Source organism: Oncorhynchus masou, chromosome 18, assembly GCF_036934945.1.
Source record: "Oncorhynchus masou masou isolate Uvic2021 chromosome 18, UVic_Omas_1.1, whole genome shotgun sequence".
Lineage (NCBI taxonomy): Eukaryota > Metazoa > Chordata > Actinopteri > Salmoniformes > Salmonidae > Oncorhynchus > Oncorhynchus masou.
This window is the reverse complement of record NC_088229.1, coordinates 72,790,169-72,811,456: the sequence shown is the minus strand read 5'-3', so window position 1 is coordinate 72,811,456 and position 21,288 is coordinate 72,790,169. Positions and strand designations below refer to the sequence as shown.

The window sequence follows — 21,288 nt, the reverse complement described above, 5'->3', positions numbered from 1 at the left end:
AGTAGATATATATAGATCAGTAGATGGATCAGTATATATATATATAGATCAGTAGATGGGATCAGTAGATAGATCAGTAGACATAGATAGATCAGTAGATAGATCAGTAGATATATATAGATCAGTAGATAGATCAGTAGATATATATAGATCAGTAGATGGATCAGTAGATGGATCAGTATATATATAGATCAGTAGATAGATGGATCAGTATATACATAGATAGATCAGTAGATAGATCAGTATATACATATATAGATCAGTAGATAGATCTGTATGTATATATATATATAGATCAGTAGATAGATGGATCAGTAGATAGATCAGTAGATAGATCAGTAGATGGATCAGTAGATGGATCAGTATATATATAGATCAGTAGATAGATCAGTATATAGATCTGTATATATATAGATCAGTAGATAGATCAGTATATAGATCTGTATATATATAGATCAGTAGATAGTAAACGTTACTAATCCTGTCCTGGATTGCTGCAGGCTGAGGCGCTCTTTCATCATTGAGTGACAGCTGTGTGTGTGTGTGTGTGTGTGTGTGTGTGTGTGTGTGTGTGTGTGTGTGTGTGTGTGTGTGTGTGTGTGTGTGTGTGTGTTCATCGCCTCGATCCCTTCCCTAGTCCCTGCTCTACAGAGAGAGTTGCTCTGTTGATACACACAACTTCTACCCATGACCTGATAGTTGGTTTTAAAATGGGGTTGTCTGCTCATTGAAATGACTGCTTTACAGTAGATACTGACATAGATACTGACGGCCACTGACATCGTGACACACACTTCCTGTGTGGGAATCAGTTTAACATCAAGTGTCTTTCTCTGAAAGTGTCTGTTTTTAATGTTGTGGCTTTTGATATTTGCATCGAATATGTTTATCTTTAGAAGGATGTAAATATTTGTTGGAGGCATTCTGGTACATAGTCAGTCAGGAGCAGAGGAGAAAATATACCTAAAAAGATATATTATTTTTCTATTCGAACGGTTATTAAGATGACCGGTTGTTTGGCTGGCGAATTACCGTTAACAAAATTCCGTGACCATCACTGCCCTAAGCGCCACCACTAACCTGGGGTGGCAGGAGGTGGGGAGTTGGGAAGCTCTTATGGGTTGGTTTTACTTACTTCGTCCTCTTCATCCCGGGTGGGACAGACGCACTGTTCTGTCAGTGTTCTGGCGGCTGGTTCTGTCAGTGTTCTAACGGCTGGTTCTGTCAGTGTTCTGGCGGCTGGTTCTGTCAGTGTTCTGACGGCTGGTTCTGTCAGTGTTCTGACGGCTGGTTCTGTCAGTGTTCTGACGGCTGGTTCTGTCAGTGTTCTGACGGCTGGTTCTGTCAGTGTTCTGACGGCTGGTTCTGTCACGGTCCTGACTGTTGTTCTCTCCTCTCCATCAGGACCAGCCTGTCAGGAGAGCACATGGCCTGCGGTCAGCCTCCCGCTCTGCACTGTTCACCCAGCCTCCCACCAGCCTCTCAACCGCCCTCTCAACCCAGGTTAGTAGTACTGCTGTGTGTGTGTGTGTGTGTGTGTGTGTGTGTGTGTGTGTGTGTGTGTGTGTGTGTGTGTTTCCCATGCTGTGTCTGCTGTTCAGTGGTATTGTATTGTCTGGGTGTGCTTCATTGGCTGATGGAATGTGTCTAATCTACTGTGTGAAAGAGAGAGAATCTTATGGACTCTCATCTACTTCTGAGTGGATTAGGGTCCGAATGGAGAGGCCTCGCTAGCTGGGATGTCTCTCTGAAGACAGCATCCATCTCCAGGCCTCTTCAGCCTCCATTAGAGTCCGAATGGAGAGGCCTCGCTAGCTGGGATGTCTCTCTGAAGACAGCATCCATCTCCAGGCCTCTTCAGCCTCCATTAGAGTCCGAATGGAGAGGCCTCGCTAGCTGGGATGTCTCTCTGAAGACAGCATCCATCTCCAGGCCTCTTCAGCCTCCATTAGAGTCCGAATGGAGAGGCCTCGCTAGCTGTACAGTAGATAGAGTCGCTCTGGATAATTTGTAAGTCGCTCTGGATAAGAGCGTCTGCTAAATGACTTAAATGTAAATGTAAATGTAATAGAGGGGAGGACCGTGTCGGCTACAGTAGACTGACTACAGTAGATTGACTACAGTGGACTAACTACAGCAGACTAACTACAGCAGACTAACTACAGCAGACTAACTACAGCAGACTAACTACAGCAGACTAACTACAGCAGTTAGATGGAATATCCTGTTGCTAGTTGTATATCCTGGATAGATACAGTATACAGCACCTACCTGACTGCTGACTACAGCTTCCTTCTGGACAACAAGACACAATAAAAGATAAGAATACCAACATAAAGTCAATGTCTCAGTAGAATATAATAAACATTTTAGCATCAGTGTAAAACAGGAAGGCACATTTTATAGTCCAATATTTACACGTGTTTTGGGGAAAGGGGGAATAAATTGGGCAGTATTTTACAACCATAAAAGAGTCTGGTAGCGTCAGTTGTGCTGCGTGGGGCTGCCGTTCAATAGTAGCAACAAGTTATTTTGTACACAGTCTGTGGGTGGGTGGATGTGTCTGTGTGTCTGTGTGGGTGGGTGGGTGGGTGGGTGGGTGGGTGGATGTGTCTGTGTGGGAGGGTGGGTGGGTGGATGTGTCTGTGTGGGAGGGTGGGTGGGTGGATGTGTCTGTGTGGGAGGGTGGATGTGTGGATGTGTCTGTGTGGGTGGGTGTGTGTGTGTCTGGGTGGGTGGGTGGATGTGTCTGTGGATGTATGTGTGGGTGGATGTGTCTGTGGGTGTGTCTGTGGGTGGGTGGGTGGATGTGTCTGTGGGTGGGTGGATGGATGTGTCTGTGGGTGGGTGGAGGGATGTGTCTGTGGGTGGGTGGATGTGTCTGTGGGTGGGTGGATGTGTCTGTGGGTGGGTGTGTGAGTGCATGTGTTCTAAGATGTGGAGAATCAGAGCAGGTCCAGTTTGATGCAACCGGTCAGGGAGCTCTCGACGGTGCGGTGGTAGTATTTGCAGAGCAGCCAGCCGCCTTAGAAAGTAGAGACGCTGTTGCGCCATCTTGACCAGAGTGGTGGTGTAGTTGGTCCGTGTCAAGTCCTCTGTGATGTGGACTCTGAGGAACTTAATACTGCTGACTCTCTCTACTGCAGTACCGTTCATGTGGATCGGAGCGTGTTCCCCCCTCTGCTTCCTGAAGCCATTCATCAGCTTCTTTATTTTGCTGACGTTGAGGGACAGGTTGTTGTCCTGGCACGCCACAATGCCAGTTCGCAGGGCTCTGAGCTTGGTGCCCAGGCCCAGGGCTCTGAGCTTGGTGCCCAGACCCAGGGCTCTGAGCTTGGTGCCCAGGCCCAGGGCTCTGAGCTTGGTGCCCAGGCCCAGGGCTCTGAGCTTGGTGCCCAGGCCCAGGGCTCTGAGCTTGGTGCCCAGGCCCAGGGCTCTGAGCTTGGTGCCCAGGCCCAGGGCTCTGAGCTTGGTGCCCAGGCCCAGGGCTCTGAGCTTGGTGCCCAGGCCCAGGGCTCTGAGCTTGGTGCCCAGGCCCAGGGCTCTGAGCTTGGTGCCCAGGCCCAGGGCTCTGAGCTTGGTGCCCAGGCCCAGGGCTCTGAGCTTGGTGCCCAGGCCCAGGGCTCTGAGCTTGGTGCCCAGGCCCAGGGCTCTGAGCTTGGTGCCCAGGCCCAGGGCTCTGAGCTTGGTGCCCAGGCCCAGGGCTCTGAGCTTGGTGCCCAGGCCCAGGGCTCTGAGCTTGGTGCCCAGGCCCAGGGCTCTGAGCTTGGTGCCCAGGCCCATGGCTCTGAGCTTGGTGCCCAGGGCTCTGAGCTTGGTGCCCAGGGCTCTGAGCTTGGTGCCCAGGCCCAGGGCTCTGAGCTTGGTGCCCAGGCCCAGGGCTCTGAGCTTGGTGCCCAGGGCTCTGAGCTTGGTGCCCAGGCCCAGGGCTCTGAGCTTGGTGATGACCTTGGAGGGAACTGTAGTGTTGAATGCTGAACTGTAGTCAATGAACATCATTCTCACATGTTCCTGTTCCTCTTGTCCAGATGTGTTACGGCCGTATGAATAGCGGGGGAAATGGCATCTTCCGTGGATCTGTTGGTATTACCTGGTGTTTGATAGGATGTTGGCACTTCCTGGTGTTTGTCAGGATGTTGGCACTTCCTGATGTTTGACATGATCTTGGCACTTCCTGATGTTTGACATGATGTTGGCACTTCCTGGTGTTTGACAGGATGTTGGCACTTCCTGGTGTTTGACAGGATGTTGGCACTTCCTGGTGTTTGACATGATGTTGGCACTTCCTGGTGTTTGACAGGATGTTGGCACTTCCTGATGTTTGACAGGATGTTGGCACTTCCTGGTGTTTGACAGGATGTTGGCACTTCCTGGTGTTTGACAGGATGTTGGCACTTCCTGGTGTTTGACAGGATGCTGGCACTTCCTGGTGTTTGACAGGATGTTGGCACTTCCTGGTGTTTGACAGGATGTTGGCACTTCCTGGTGTTTGACAGGATGCTGGGACTTCCTGGTTCGGCCAATTGGAGTGTGTTCAATGTGTGTGCGTGCGTGTGTGCGTGCGTGTGTGCGTGCGTGTGTGCGTGCGTGTGTGCGTGTGGGTGCGCGTGTGTGCGTGTGTTCAGTGTGTGTGTGTGTGTGTGTGTGTGTGTGTGTGTGAAGGAACAGGCCACAACGTTTCCCACTCCTTCATATTATTACAGTAGTGCCCCCTGCTGATTGTAGAGGCCCTGTGTGTGACATTCGCCCAGCTGACTGAGTCCCCATGTCAGATCAGAGCTTCTCATTGGAGCTCTATAGAGGACACATTGAACAGGTTCAAAGGTGTATATATTTCACCAGTGCTGCTCAGCTACACACACACACACACACACACACACACACACACACACACACACACTTGGAAGGAATTAAAATTTGATGAAGAGAAGATGATTTTTGTTCCTTGAGTGCTCTGCTGTGGACAAGTGCATTAGCTCGTAGTCTCTTTCCTTGATTTTGTGTGTGTGTGTGTGTGTGTCCACGTGCATGCTTGGAGACTCACAGACACACATACGCTGCTACCTGCCTGATATTCTGAATGAAATGGAAAAGGGAGGTTCCCTGGCTGTGTCGTGTGTGTGTGTGTGTGTGTGTGTGTGTGTGTGTGTGTGTGTGTGTGTGTGTGTGTGTTTTGTAATGTGTATTGGAGTGGGAGATGCTTCCTCAGTTCTGTTTACATACATCTTTCTATCTCTGAGCGCATTAGCTACTGTGTGTGTCCTATCTCAGTACACATTAGCTACTGTGTGTGTCCTATCTCAGTACACATTAGCTACTGTGTGTGTTCTATCTCAGTACACATTAGCTACTGTGTGTGTTCTATCTCAGTACGCATTAGCTACTGTGTGTGTTCTATCTCAGTACACATTAGCTACTGTGTGTGTTCTATCTCAGTACGCATTAGCTACTGTGTGTGTTCTATCTCAGTACACATTAGCTACTGTGTGTGTTCTATCTCAGTACACATTAGCTACTGTGTGTGTTCTATCTCAGTACACATTAGCTACTGTGTGTGTTCTATCTCAGTACACATTAGCTACTGTGTGTGTTCTATCTCAGTACACATTAGCTACTGTGTGTGTTCTATCTCAGTACACATTAGTGACATTCGGTTTGTGGTTATTGTTGGGGGATGGTGAGAAACATGAGCTGATGCTACAGGAAGTAGAGTCTCTGTATTGTGACAGGATGCTGGGACTTCCTGGTCCTATCTGGTGTTGGACAGGATGTTGGGACTTCCTGGTAGTATCTGGTGTTGGACAGGATGTTGGGACTTCCTGGTAGTATCTGGTGTTGGACAGGATGTTGGGACTTCCTGGTAGTATCTGGTGTTGGACAGGATGTTGGGACTTCCTGGTAGTATCTGGTGTTGGACAGGATGTTGGGACTTCCTGGTAGTATCTGTTGTTGGACAGGATGCTGGGACTTCCTGGTAGTATCTGGTGTTGGGACAGGATGTGGGACTTCCTGGTAGTATCTGGTGTTGGACAGGATGTTGGGACTTCCTGGTAGTATCTGTTGTTGGACAGGATGTTGGGACTTCCTGGTAGTATCTGTTGTTGGACAGGATGTTGGGACAGGATGCTGGGACTTCCTGGTAGTATCTGGTGTTGGACAGGATGTTGGGACTTCCTGGTAGTATCTGGTGTTGGACAGGATGTTGGGACTTCCTGGTAGTATCTGGTGTTGGACAGGATGCTGGGACTTCCTGGTCATATCTGGTGTTGGACAGGATGTGGGACTTCCTGGTCGTATCTGGTGTTGGACAGGATGCTGGGACTTCCTGGTCATATCTGGTGTTGGACAGGATGTGGGACTTCCTGGTCGTATCTGGTGTTGGACAGGATGCTGGGACTTCCTGGTCGTATCTGGTGTTGGACAGGATGCTGGGACTTCCTGGTAGTATCTGGTGTTGGGACAGGATGTTGGGACTTCCTGGTAGTATCTGGTGTTGGACAGGATGTTGGGACTTCCTGGTAGTATCTGGTGTTGGACAGGATGTTGGGACTTCCTGGTAGTATCTGGTGTTGGGACAGGATGCTGGGACTTCCTGGTAGTATCTGGTGTTGGACAGGATGCTGGGACTTCCTGGTAGTATCTGGTGTTGGACAGGATGTTGGGACTTCCTGGTAGTATCTGGTGTTGGACAGGATGTTGGGACTTCCTGGTAGTATCTGGTGTTGGACAGGATGTTGGGACTTCCTGGTAGTATCTGGTGTTGGACAGGATGTTTGGACTTCCTGGTAGTATCTGGTGTTGGACAGGATGCTGGGACTTCCTGGTAGTATCTGGTGTTGGACAGGATGTTGGGACTTCCTGGTCGTATCTGGTGTTGGACAGGATGTTGGGACTTCCTGGTAGTATCTGGTGTTGGGACAGGATGTTGGGACTTCCTGGTAGTATCTGGTGTTGGACAGGATGTTGGGACTTCCTGGTAGTATCTGGTGTTGGACAGGATGTTGGGACTTCCTGGTCGTATCTGGTGTTGGACAGGATGCTGGGACTTCCTGGTAGTATCTGGTGTTGGACAGGATGTTGGGACTTCCTGGTCGTATCTGGTGTTGGACAGGATGCTGGGACTTCCTGGTAGTATCTGGTGTTGGACAGGATGCTGGGACTTCCTGGTAGTATCTGGTGTTGGACAGGATGTTGGGACTTCCTGGTCGTATCTGGTGTTGGACAGGATGCTGGGACTTCCTGGTCGTATCTGGTGTTGGACAGGATGCTGGGACTTCCTGGTCGTATCTGGTGTTGGACAGGATGCTGGGACTTCCTGGTAGTATCTGTTGTTGGACAGGATGCTGGGACTTCCTGGTAGTATCTGGTGTTGGACAGGATGTTGGGACTTCCTGGTAGTATCTGGTGTTGGACAGGATGTTGGGACTTCCTGGTAGTATCTGGTGTTGGACAGGATGCTGGGACTTCCTGGTCGTATCTGGTGTTGGACAGGATTCTGGGACTTCCTGGTAGTATCTGGTGTTGGACAGGATGCTGGGACTTCCTGGTAGTATCTGGTGTTGGACAGGATGTTGGGACTTCCTGGTAGTATCTGGTGTTGGACAGGATGCTGGGACTTCCTGGTAGTATCTGGTGTTGGACAGGATGCTGGGACTTCCTGGTCGTATCTGGTGTTGGACAGGATGTTGGGACTTCCTGGTAGTATCTGGTGTTGGACAGGATGTGGGACTTCCTGGTAGTATCTGGTGTTGGACAGGATGTTGGGACTTCCTGGTCGTATCTGGTGTTGGACAGGATGTGGGACTTCCTGGTAGTATCTGGTGTTGGACAGGATGCTGGGACTTCCTGGTAGTATCTGGTGTTGGACAGGATGCTGGGACTTCCTGGTCGTATCTGGTGTTGGACAGGATGTTGGGACTTCCTGGTCGTATCTGGTGTTGGACAGGATGTGGGACTTCCTGGTAGTATCTGGTGTTGGACAGGATGTTGGGACTTCCTGGTCGTATCTGGTGTTGGACAGGATGTGGGACTTCCTGGTAGTATCTGGTGTTGGACAGGATTCTGGGACTTCCTGGTCGTATCTGGTGTTGGACAGGATGTGGGACTTCCTGGTCGTATCTGTTGTTGGACAGGATGTGGGACTTCCTGGTAGTATCTGTTGTTGGACAGGATGCCAAACATTTTTCATAGTTTTCTGTGAATATTGAATGTGTCTGGTAAACCCATTTCGTTCTGCTGCTTTGAAACTGTCGGCGCCACAGCAGATTGAAGAGCACTGGGGCAGATGATGTCTCGTTATCCGGTGGCTCTGAACCAGTGACAACTTTTATTTTCAGACCGATATATTCAACTCCTCGTCAGTTTGTCCACTGACCACTGCATTTGGACTCATTACTTCATTCTTTCATGATTTTTGAAAAAAAAAAAAAAATAGTTGTGGCATTAAAAAAAATGGTCGCACTTTACCTTTTGACACGGTGTCAGCCTATAAACACTGTTCATTACTCCTTGCAGCTATATATGTTTTAAATGGACTTCTCTATGGCATTGTCTGTTTCAGCCAAACTGCAGTACCTAAAGTGCCCTCTAAGCACAGTGGAAAGCCTGCTTCCAGACCGGAACCCTGGCCCCCTGGTGTGTTTATATTAGAGGCAGGGAGGACAAGGGCATGCTAGATATGAGTCAGTACTGGGAGAATGTTTGTATTGCTAGAGCTCTATCTCTCTCCTCCCTTTCTCTCAGTCTTTCTGTTCCTCTCTTTCTCAGTCCCTGTCTCTCTTCCTCTCTGTCGTCAGGGCGGGAGGTGCAGTGAGTGAGTGAGTGAGTGAGTGAGTGAGTGAGTGAGTGAGTGAGTGAGTGAGTGAGTGAGATCCAGGAAACTGGACCTCTCGAAAAGGAGACCCTCCCCTTTTTTGGTTTCTTCCTGTCTCTTTCTAGCCCTTCCTTCCTTTCACCATCCTCCATTGTAGCCTAACTTCCCCGGCGTAAATCATTTGTATGTGTGGATGTGCTCAACTGAGGTCTTTCTTGCTGTGTCAGTTTTAAAAAAATTTTTTTTTTTAACTGCTCAAATTTCTAGAAATTATGTGAGCAGTGTCAGCTTTGCACAAAGACAGAAGAGACACAAGTCGGTAGTGTTCCTATGCAGGCCAGACAACACGGAGGCTCACCGAGGACATTAGAAGGGAAGGGAATCTGAGAAATGTAGGGAAGTACCTCAAACCCAGACCTGGGGAAATAGGCTCTGTTTATGAAGAAACACTGACCGTTTGTTGAAAAGGAAGCATTTGTCTGGTCCTGTAACCAACCGCAATTTGATGGACTCTATATCTAGTAGAGATCAGGAGATACGGAGAATTAATACAGGTTTTTTTTTTTTTGTAGCTCTTTTTTTTTTTTTTTAGCTAAATGCCAAAAATGCTTGATGGAAGAAGAGAAATATTGAAGTGACAAATGAATGAGCAGGCAGGCAATGAAGTTTGGGTTTCTCCCAGGTGACAATCTGCAGGGTTTGGGAGCGGGGCAGAATTCACAGAACCTTTGAGCTACTTACAGTACTCTGTCAGGGCACCTGGCTTGTCTCTGCTTACCAGGATTTAGGGATAGATTGGTAGGTACTTTAACTCCCTATCTATCTATAATGGTGTCCCTAGAAAAGTCCCAAACAGGCCAGACTCTGCTGACTGGACACCCTGCTGATTGGACACTCTGCTGACTGGACACTCCAAACAAGCCAGACCCTGCTGATTGGACACTCTGCTGACTGGACACTCCAAACAAGCCAGACTCTGCTGATTGGACACTCTGCTGACTGGACATTCCAAACAAGCCAGACCCTGCTGATTGGACACTCTGCTGACTGGACACTCCAAACAAGCCAGACCCTGCTGATTGGACACTCTGCTGACTGGACACTCCAAACAAGCCAGACTCTGCTGATTGGACACTCTGCTGACTGGACACTCCAAACAAGCCAGACCCTGCTGACTGGACACTGGACACTCCAAACAAGCCAGACCCTGCTGATTGGACACTGGACACTCCAAACAAGCCAGACCCTGCTGATTGGACACTCCAAACAGTCCAGACCCTGCTGACTGGACAGGGTCTATATATACCTGTGTATTATAATATATACCTATGTAGTATAATATATACCTGTGTAGTATAATATATACCTGTGTATTATAATTTATACCTGTGTATTATAATATATACCTGTGTAGTATAATATATACCTGTGTATTATAATTTATACCTGTGTATTATACCTGTGTATTATAATATATACCTGTGTATTATAATATATACCTATGTAGTATAATATATACCTGTGTATTATAATATATACCTGTGTATTATAATATATACCTGTGTAGTATAATATATACCTGTGTATTATAATTTATACCTGTGTATTATACCTGTGTATTATAATATATACCTGTGTATTATAATATATACCTGTGTAGTATACCCTGTGTATTATAATATATACCTGTGTATTATAATATATACCTGTGTATTATAATATATACCTGTGTAGTATAATATATACCTGTGTAGTATAATATATACCTGTGTAGTATACCTGTGTATTATAATATATACCTGTGTATTATAATATATACCTGTATATTATAATATATACCTGTGTAGTATACCCTGTGTATTATAATATATACCTGTGTATTATAATATATACCTGTGTATTATACCTGTGTAGTATAATATATCCTGTGTAGTATACCCTGTGTATTATAATATATACCTGTGTATTATAATTTATACCTGTGTATTATAATATATACCTGTGTAGTATACCTGTGTATTATAATATATACCTGTGTAGTATAATATATACCTGTGTAGTATAATATATAACTGTGTATTATAATATATACCTGTGTAGTATAACTGTGTATTATAATATATACCTGTGTAGTATACCTGTGTATTATAATATATACCTGTGTAGTATACCTGTGTATTATAATATATACCTGTGTAGTATACCTGTGTATTATAATATATACCTGTGTAGTATAACTGTGTATTATAATATATACCTGTGTAGTATACCTGTGTATTATAATATATACCTGTGTATTATACCTGTGTAGTATAATATATACCTGTGTAGTATACCTGTGCATTATAATATATACCTCTGTAGTATAATATATACCTGTGTATTATAATATATACCTGTGTAGTATACCTGTGTATTATAATATATACCTGTGTAGTATAATATATACCTGTGTATTATAATATATACCTGTGTAGTATAATATATACCTGTGTATTATAATATATACCTGTGTAGTATACCTGTGTATTATAATATATACCTGTGTAGTATAATATATACCTGTGTAATATAATATATACCTGTGTAGTATACCTGTGTAGTATAATATATAACTGTGTATTATAATATATACCTGTGTAGTATACCTGTGTATTATAATATATACCTGTGTAGTATACCTGTGTATTATAATATATACCTGTGTAGTATACCTGTGTATTATAATATATACCTGTGTAGTATACCTGTGTATTATAATATATACCTGTGTATTATAATATATACCTGTGTAGTATACCTGTGCATTATAACATATACCTGTGTAGTATACCTGTGTATTATAATATATACCTGTGTAGTATACCTGTGTATTATAATATATACCTGTGTTTTATAATATATACCTGTGTAGTATACCTGTGTATTATAATATATACCTGTGTAGTAAACCTGTGTATTATAATATATACCTGTGTTTTATAATATATACCTGTGTAGTATACCTGTGTAGTATACCTGTGTATTATAATATATACCTGTGTATTATAATATATACCTGTGTAGTATACCTGTGTATTATAATATATACCTGTGTAGTAAACCTGTGTATTATAATATATACCTGTGTATTATAATATATACCTGTGTATTATAATATATACCTGTGTATTATAATATATACCTGTGTATTATAATATATACCTGTGTAGTATACCTGTGTATTATAATATATACCTGTGTATTATAATATATACCTGTGTATTATAATATATACCTGTGTAGTATACCTGTGTATTATAATATATACCTGTGTATTATAATATATACCTGTGTAGTATACCTGTGTATTATACTATATACCTGTGTTTTATAATATATACCTGTGTAGTATAATATATATCTGTGTAGTATACCTGTGCATTATAATATATACCTGTGCATTATAATATATACTTGTGTATTATAATATATACCTGTGTAGTATACCTGTGTATTATAATATATACCTGTGTTTTATAATATATACCTGTGTAGTATACCTGTGCATTATAATATATACCTTTCTCTCTATCTCTCGCTCAGCTGCAACCTTGGCTGGAGAATAGAAACATGTGATGGTTATTGACTCTTAGTCATGGTAATAACAGGTTGCTATGGTCTCTCCTCTCCCACACTGGCAAACATTCTGAAGACACACAGACAGACACTGCAAGCCATTCTGAAGGACACAGGGGAAAGCCAGTTAGTCTTATCCCATTCAAATAGAAGACCTGTCAGTTAAATCCACCCAGCATGGGTGTGTACCAAATGGCAGCCTATTCACTATGTAGTGATTAACTGTTGGTGCAGGGACTTACCCAGCATGGATGTGTACCAAATGGCAGCCTATTCACTATGTAGTGATTAACTGTTGGTGCAGGGACTTACCCAGCATGGGTGTGTACCAAATGGCAGCCTATTCACTATGTAGTGATTAACTGTTGGTGCAGGGACTTACCCAGCATGGGTGTGTACCAAATGGCAGCCTATTCACTATGTAGTGATTAACTGTTGGTGCAGGGACTCACCCAGCATGTGTGTGTACCAAATGGCAGCCTATTCACTATGTAGTGATTAACTGTTGGTGCAGGGACTCACCCAGCATGGGTGTGTACCAAATGGCAGCCTATTCACTATGTAGTGATTTAACTGTTGGTGCAGGGACTCACCCAGCATGGGTGTGTACCAAATGGCAGCCTATTCACTATGTAGTGATTAACTGTTGGTGCAGGGACTCACCCAGCATGGGTGTGTACCAAATGGCAGCCTATTCACTATGTAGTGATTTACTGTTGGTGCAGAGAACAGGCTGCCATTTGGGATCCACAGAGCATGTAACATTTCTGAGCTTAAATTGGCTAAAAACATTACGTCTAAATGGAGTTATGAGGTATGACTTATGACCTAAAGAGAGAGAGAAATGAAACAGGATAATTACATTTAGTGGAATTCAGTATTTTTATTGTTGTAGAGAATGGGTGGAGAAGGTGTGGGCTGGGGGTGGAGAAGGTGTGGGCTGGGGGTGGAGAAGGTGTGGGCTGGGGGTGGAGAAGGTGTGGGCTGGGAGTGGAGAAGGTGTGGGCTGGGGGTGTGGGCTGGGGGTGGAGAAGGTGTGGGCTGGGGGTGTGGGCTGGGGGTGGAGAAGGTGTGGGCTGGGGGTGGAGAGGTTGTGGAGAAGGTGTGGGCTAGGGGTGGAGAAGATGTGGGCTGGGGGTGTGGAGAGAGGGCATGACCAATAATGTTATAGAAAAAATATTGGTGAGGGATTGAGGCTGTCCCTTGGAGAGACTGAAATCAAATCACATTGAAACAGAGAGAGAGCAGGAGAGATGGGTATACTACACAGGTATATAGTATAATACACAGGTATACTACACAGGTATATAGTATACTACACAGATATATATTATACTACACAGGTATATATTATAATACACAGGTATATATTATAATACACAGGTATATATTATAATACACAGGTATACTACACAGGTATATGTTATACTATACAGGTATATATTATACTACACAGGTATATATTATACTACACAGGTATATATTATACTACACAGGTATATATTATAATACACAGGTATACTACACAGGTATATATTATAATACACAGGCATACTACACAGGTATATATTATAATACACAGGCATACTACACAGGTATATATTATACTGCACAGGTATATGTTATAATACACAGGTATATATGATAATACACAGGATACTATACAGATACACTACCATTCAAAAGTTTAGGGTCACTTAGAAATGTCCTTGTTTTTGAAAGAAAATACAATTTTTTTTGTCCATTTAAAATCAAATCAAATTGATCAGAAATACATTTTTTGTCCCATTTAAAATAACATCAAATCAGAAATACAGTGTAGATATTGTTAATGTTATAAATGACTATTGTAGCTGGAAACGGCTGATTAAAAAAAAATATATATATATATATCTACATAGGCGTACAGAGGCTCATTATCAGCAACCATCACTCCTGTGTTCCAAAGGCATGTTGTGTTAGCTAATCCAAGTTTATCATTTTAAAAGGCTAATTGATCATTAGAAAACCCTTTTGCAATTATGTTAGCACAGCTGAAAACTGTTCTGCTGATTAAAGAGGCAATAAACCCGGCTCGCCTTTAGTCTGTTGGAGTATCTGGAGCATCAGCATTTGGGGGTTCGATTACAGGCTCAAAAGGGCCAGAAACAAAGACCTTTCTTCTGAAACTCATCAGTCTATTCTTGTTCTGAGAAATGAAGGCTTTTCCATGCGAGAAATTTCCAAGAACCTGAAGATCTTATACAACGCTGTGTACAACTCCCGTCACAGAACAGCGCAAACTGGCTCTAACCAGACTAGAAAGAGGAGTGGGAGGCCCAGGTGAACAACTGAGCAAGAGAACAAGTACATTAGTGTCTAGTTTGAGAAACCGACGCCTCACAAGTCCTCAGCTGGCAGCTTCATTAAATAGTACCCGCAAAACACCAGTCTCAACGTCAACAGTGAAGAGACGACTCCGGGATGCTGACCTTTTGAGTGACCCCAAACTTTTGAACAGTGGTGTACTTTCCTGAGATCTAAGAGGTGTGTGTGTGTGGAAATGTCCTCCTTTATTTAGCTGTAATAATAGGGTGTGTGATCCGCTCAGTAAATGAACACTGGCACCAGTAGGAGAGCCATCTGTCTAGTATACACAATCACACTGGATCCTACTGTGTCGCCTGACTCACTGACCACAAACACACACACACACACACATTGCATACCTTCTTTCTTATTATCTGACCCTGCTGGTCATTTATGAACGTTTGAACATCTTGGCCATGTTCTGTTATAATCTCCACCCGGCACAGCTAGAAGAGGACTGGCCACCCCTCATAGCCTGGCTCCTCTCTACCTGGCACAGCTCGAAGAGGACTGGCCCACCCCTCATAGCCTGGTTCCTCTCTACCCGGCACAGCCAGAAGAGGACTGGCCACCCCTCATAGCCTGGTTCCTCTCTACCCGGCACACCCAGAAGAGGACTGGCCACCCCTCATAGCCTGGTTCCTCTCTACCTGCTACACCCAGAAGAGGACTGGCCACCCCTCATAGCCTGGTTCCTCTCTACCCGGCACACCCAGAAGAGGACTGGCCACCCCTCATAGCCTGGTTCCTCTCTACCTGGTACAGCCAGAAGAGGCCTGGCCCACCCCTCATAGCCTGGTTCCTCTCTACCTGGTACAGCCAGAAGAGGCCTGGCCCACCCCTCATAGCCTGGTTCCTCTCTACCTGCTACAGCCAGAAGAGGACTGGCCACCCCTCATAGCCTGGTTCCTCTCTACCTGCTACAGCCAGAAGAGGACTGGCCACCCCTCATAGCCTGGTTCCTCTCTACCCGGCACAGCCAGAAGAGGACTGGCCACCCCTCATAGCCTGGTTCCTCTCTACCTGGTACAGCCAGAAGAGGACCGCCCACCCCTCATAGCCTGGTTCCTCTCTACCCAGCACAGTCAGAAGAGGACTGGCCACCCCTCAGAGCCTGGTTCCTCTCTACCTGCTACAGTCAGAAGAGGACTGGCCACCCCTCAGAGCCTGGTTCCTCTCTACCCAGCACAGCCAGAAGAGGACTGGCCACCCCTCAGAGCCTGGTTCCTCTCTACCCAGCACAGCCAGAAGAGGACTGGCCACCCCTCAGAGCCTGGTTCCTCTCTACCCAGCACAGCCAGAAGAGGACTGGCCACCCCTCAGAGCCTGGTTCCTCTCTACCCAGCACAGCCAGAAGAGGACTGGCCACCCCTCAGAGCCTGGTTCCTCTCTAGGTTTCCTCCTAGGTTTTGGCCTTTCTAGGGAGTTGTTCCTAGCCACCGTGCTTCTACACCTGCATTGCTTGCTGTTTGGGGGGTTTTAGGTTGGGTTTCTGTACAGCACTTTGTGACATCAGCTGATGTAAGAAGGGCTTTATAAATTAATTTGCTGCTCATAAGGTAGCCCATCATATATGATGACTTCCCCTTCTGCTTGGGGGTTCATTGATCACTGTAGAATCTGTTGCGGGATGCTTACCATCTGACGGAGCACACAAAGGCCCGTGCCCCCCCCCCCCCGGCCCCCGGCCGACCTCACTCTTTTGATAGTAGAGGCCGCGCCAGGTTGGAACAGTCGGCTTCAACAGTCGGCTTCAACAGTCGGCTTCAACAGTCGGCTTCAACAGTCGGCTTCAACAGTCGGCTTCAACAGTCGGCTTCAACAGTCGGCTTCAACAGTCGGCTTCAACAGTCGGCTTCAACAGTCATGAGGGAGGCGAGGTTTATCCCACACTTCCACAGTGATGTCTCCAGTTGGTTCGTTAGCCGCTCTTTCTGCCCACCCTGCAGAGCCACGGCCCAGGTGCAGGTCTGGCGTCCGGACGGCATGACCGAGGCCTGGTTCTCCGAGTGCGGAACACGGTCCTGCCAGGTCACTTTCAAAATGCGTTGGACTGCAGACTTTCCGTGTAAAGGTGTCCAGTTGTTTCAGTGTCGACTCGGCAGTCGACGTGGACTGCAGACTTTCCGTGTAAAGGTGTCCAGTTGTTTCAGTGTCGACTCGGCAGTCGACTGTAAAGTCCATAAAGGAGGGTAGATACACAGACTGCCTAGTCGACTGTGAAGTCCATGAAGGAGGGTAGATACACAGACTGCCTAGTCGACTGTGAAGTCCATGAAGGAGGGTAGATACACAGACTGCCTAGTCGACTGTGAAGTCCATGAAGGAGGGTAGATACACAGACTGCCTAGTCGACTGTGAAGTCCATAAAGGAGGGTAGATACACAGACTGCCTAGTCGACTGTGAAGTCCATGAAGGAGGGTAGATACACAGACTGCCTCGTCAACTGTGAAGTCCATGAAGGAGGGTAGATACACAGACTGCCTCGTCAACTGTGAAGTCCATGAAGGAGGGTAGATACACAGACTGCCTCGTCAACTGTGAAGTCCATAAAGGAGGGTGGATACACAGACTGCCTAGTCAACTGTGAAGTCCATAAAGGAGGGTAGATACACAGACTGCCTCGTCAACTGTGAAGTCCATGAAGGAGGGTAGATACAGACTGCCTAGTCAACTGTAAAGTCCATGAAGGAGGGTAGATACACAGACTGCCTAGTCAACTGTGAAGTCCATGAAGGAGGGTAGATACAGACTGCCTCGTCAACTGTGAAGTCCATGAAGGAGGGTAGATACACAGACTGCCTCGTCAACTGCGGATTTAGGTGTTGGTGTTGCCAAGAACCCTCTTCCTTAGCCGTCCAAAGGAGGAGGAGGCCTGTCTGATCAGATTCTGGATATCCAGGTCGAGGTTTTCTGAGAGGACGCATCCAAAATATTTTAGTGGGGAACAATAGCCAGTAAGGCCACTGAGATGGAGCATGTGGGTATTTCAGGTAGCCTGTCTTTTCTCTCTGTAGGATCAGCCTGGCTTTTCTCTCTGTAGGATCAGCCTGGCTTTTCTCTCTGTAGGATCAGCCTGGCTTTTCTCTCTGTAGGATCAGCCTGGCTTTTCTCTCTGTAGGATCAGCCTGGCTTTTCTCTCTGCAGGATCAGCCTGTCTTTTCTCTATATATGATCAGCCTGGCTTTTCTCTCTCTCTGTAGGATCAGCCTGGCTTTCCTGTCTCTCTGTAGGATCAGCCTGGCTTTTCTCTCTGTAGGATCAGCCTGGCTTTTCTCTCTATATGATCAGCCTGGCTTTTCTCTCTGTAGGATCAGCCTGGCTTTTCTCTCTGTAGGATCAGCCTGGCTTTTCTCTCTGTAGGATCAGCCTGGCTTTTCTCTCTGTAGGATCAGCCTGGCTTTTCTCTCTCTCTGTAGGATCAGCCGGGCTTTTCTTTCTGTAGGATCAGCCTGGCTTTTCTCTCTGTAGGATCAGCCTGGCTTTTCTCTCTGTAGGATCAGCCTGGCTTTTCTCTCTCTCTGTAGGATCAGCCTGGCTTTTCTCTCTCTCTGTAGGATCAGCCTGGCTTTTCTCTCTCTCTGTAGGATCAGCCTGGCTTTTCTCTCTCTCTGTAGGATCAGCCTGGCTTTTCTCTCTGTAGGATCAGCCTGGCTTTTCTCTCTGTAGGATCAGCCTGGCTTTTCTCTCTGTAGGATCAGCCTGGCTTTTCTCTCTGTAGGATCAGCCTGGCTTTTCTCTCTCTGTAGGATCAGCCTGGCTTTTCTCTCTCTGTAGGATCAGCCTGGCTTTTCTCTCTCTGTAGGATCAGCCTGGCTTTTCTCTCTCTCTGTAGGATCAGCCTGGCTTTTCTCTCTCTCTGTAGGATCAGCCTGGCTTTTCTCTCTCTCTGTAGGATCAGCCTGGCTTTTCTCTCTCTCTCTGTAGGATCAGCCTGGCTTTTCTCTCTCTCTCTCTCTCTCTGTAGGATCAGCCTGGCTTTTCTCTCTCTCTCTCTCTCTCTCTAGGATCAGCCTGGCTTTTCTCTCTCTCTATAGGATCAGCCTGGCTTTCCTGTCTCTCTGTAGGATCAGCCTTGCTTTTCTCTCTCTCTATAGGATCAGCCTGGCGTTTCTCTCTCTCTAGGATCAGCCTGGCTTTTCTCTCTCTTGGATCAGCCTTGCTTTTCTCTCTGTAGGATCAGCCTTTGCTTTTCTCTCTCTCTATAGGACCAGCCTGGCCTTTCTCTCGCTCTGTAGGATCAGCCTGGCTTTCCTGTCTCTCTGTAGGATCAGCCTGGCTTTTCTCTCTCTCTATAGGATCAGCCTGGCTTTTCTCTCTCTCTCTCTCTCTAGGATCAGCCTGGCTTTTCTCTCTCTCTGTAGGATCAGCCTGGCTTTTCTCTCTCTATATGACCAGTCTGGCTTTTCTCTCTCTCTCTCTCTCTCTCTCTCTCTCTCTCTCTGTAGGATCAGCCTGGCTTTTCTCTCTCTCTATAGGATCAGCCCGGCTTTTCTCTCTCTATATGACCAGTCTGGCTTTTTTCTCTCTCTCTCTCTCTCTCTCTCTCTCTCTGTAGGATCAGCCTGTGGAGTTTAGATGACAGAAGGGTGTGTGTGTGTGTCTGTGAGTGGCTGTGTCTGTGAGTGGCTGTGTCTGTGAGTGGCTGTGTCTCTGAGTGGCTGTGTCTCTGAGTGGCTGTGTCTGTGTCTGTGTGTTTCTGGGTGGTGGTGTCTTAGCCTATAGAAAGCTGAAGGGATCCTCCTCTTTTTAATAGAGGCCATCAAAACAATTTTTTTCCCGCAATTGCATAGCCTATAGAAATGTTGCACAACATGAGCTCATGGGTTCTCATGTAGTGTTTGATTAGATTTTCCATTACATTTGCACTGATGTCAGAGTGATTAGAGGGACAATAGAGTGCTGGGTATCAGGCAGTTAGCAAGTTTGGTAGACTACTAATGACCATCAGCACCATCACAGCTTGGAGAAGCTCCTCTCTCTGTCTGTGTCCTGCCATGCTCCTGTCTCTGTCTGTGTCCTGCCATGCTCCTGTCTCTCTGTGTCCTGCCATGCTGCTGTCTCTCTGTGTCCTGCCATGCTCCTGTCTCTCTGTGTCCTGCCATGCTCCCGTCTCTCTGTGTCCTGCCATGCTCCTGTCTCTCTGTGTCCTGCCATGCTCCTGTCTCTCTGTGTCCTGCCATGCTCCTGTCTCTCTGTGTCCTGCCATGCTCCTGTCTCTCTGTGTCCTGCCATGCTCCTGTCTCTCTGTGTCCTGCCATGCTCCTGTCTCTGTCTGTGTCCTGCCATGCTCCTGTCTCTCTGTGTCCTGCCATGCTCCTGTCTCTGTCTGTGTCCTGCCATGCTCCTGTCTCTCTGTGTCCTGCCATGCTCCTGTCTCTGTCTGTGTCCTGCCATGCTCCTCTCTCTCTCTGTGTCCTGCCATGCTCCTGTCTCTCTGTGTCCTGCCATGCTCCTGTCTCTCTGTGTCCTGCCATGCTCCTGTCTCTCTGTGTCCTGCCATGCTCCTGTCTCTCTGTGTCCTGCCATGCTCCTGTCTCTCTGTGTCCTGCCATGCTCCTGTCTCTCTGTGTCCTGCCATGCTCCTGTCTCTCTGTGTCCTGCCATGCTCCTGTCTCTGTCCTGCCATGCTCCTGTCTCTGTCCTGCCATGCTCCTGTCTCTGTCCTGCCATGCTCCTGTCTCTGTCCTGCCATGCTCCTGTCTCTGTCCTGCCATGCTCCTGTCTCTCTGTGTCCTGCCATGCTCCTGTCTCTCTGTGTCCTGCCATGCTCCTGTCTCTCTGTGTCCTGCCATGCTCCTGTCTCTCTGTGTCCTGCCATGCTCCTGTCTCTCTGTGTCCTGCCATGCTCCTGTCTCTGTCTGTGTCCTGCCATGCTCCTGTCTCTCTGTGTCCTGCCATGCTCCTGTCTCTCTGTGTCCTGCCATGCTCCTGTCTCTGTCTGTGTCCTGCCATGCTCCTGTCTCTCTGTGTCCTGCCATGCTCCTGTCTCTGTCTGTGTCCTGCCATGCTCCTGCCTCTCTCTCTCTGTGTCCTGCCATGCTCCTGTCTCTCTGTGTCCTGCCATGCTCCTGTCTCTCTGTGTCCTGCCATGCTCCTGTCTCTCTGTGTCCTGCCATGCTCCTGTCTCTCTGTGTCCTGCCATGCTCCTGTCTCTCTGTGTCCTGCCATGCTCCTGTCTCTCTGTGTCCTGCCATGCTCCTGTCTCTCTGTGTCCTGCCATGCTCCTGTCTCTGTCCTGCCATGCTCCTGTCTCTGTCCTGCCATGCTCCTGTCTCTGTCCTGCCATGCTCCTGTCTCTGTCCTGCCATGCTCCTGTCTCTGTCCTGCCATGCTCCTGTCTCTCTGTGTCCTGCCATGCTCCTGTCTCTCTGTGTCCTGCCATGCTCCTGTCTCTCTGTGTCCTGCCATGCTCCTGTCTCTCTGTGTCCTGCCATGCTCCTGTCTCTCTGTGTCCTGCCATGCTCCTGTCTCTGTCTGTGTCCTGCCATGCTCCTGTCTCTCTGTG

The 21,288-nt window shown here is 46.8% G+C and overlaps 1 protein-coding gene across 1 annotated transcript in view; it reads left to right on the top strand.

Moving 5' to 3' along the window:
- Positions 1-21,288, top strand: part of mcu (mitochondrial calcium uniporter) — a 139,854-nt gene that overhangs the window by 78,860 nt on the left and 39,706 nt on the right. Inside the window, exon 2 of the mRNA XM_064924432.1 lies at positions 1,405-1,503. Within this exon, the coding sequence (XP_064780504.1) occupies positions 1,405-1,503 (99 nt within the window). The remainder of the gene's footprint in view (positions 1-1,404; positions 1,504-21,288) is intronic.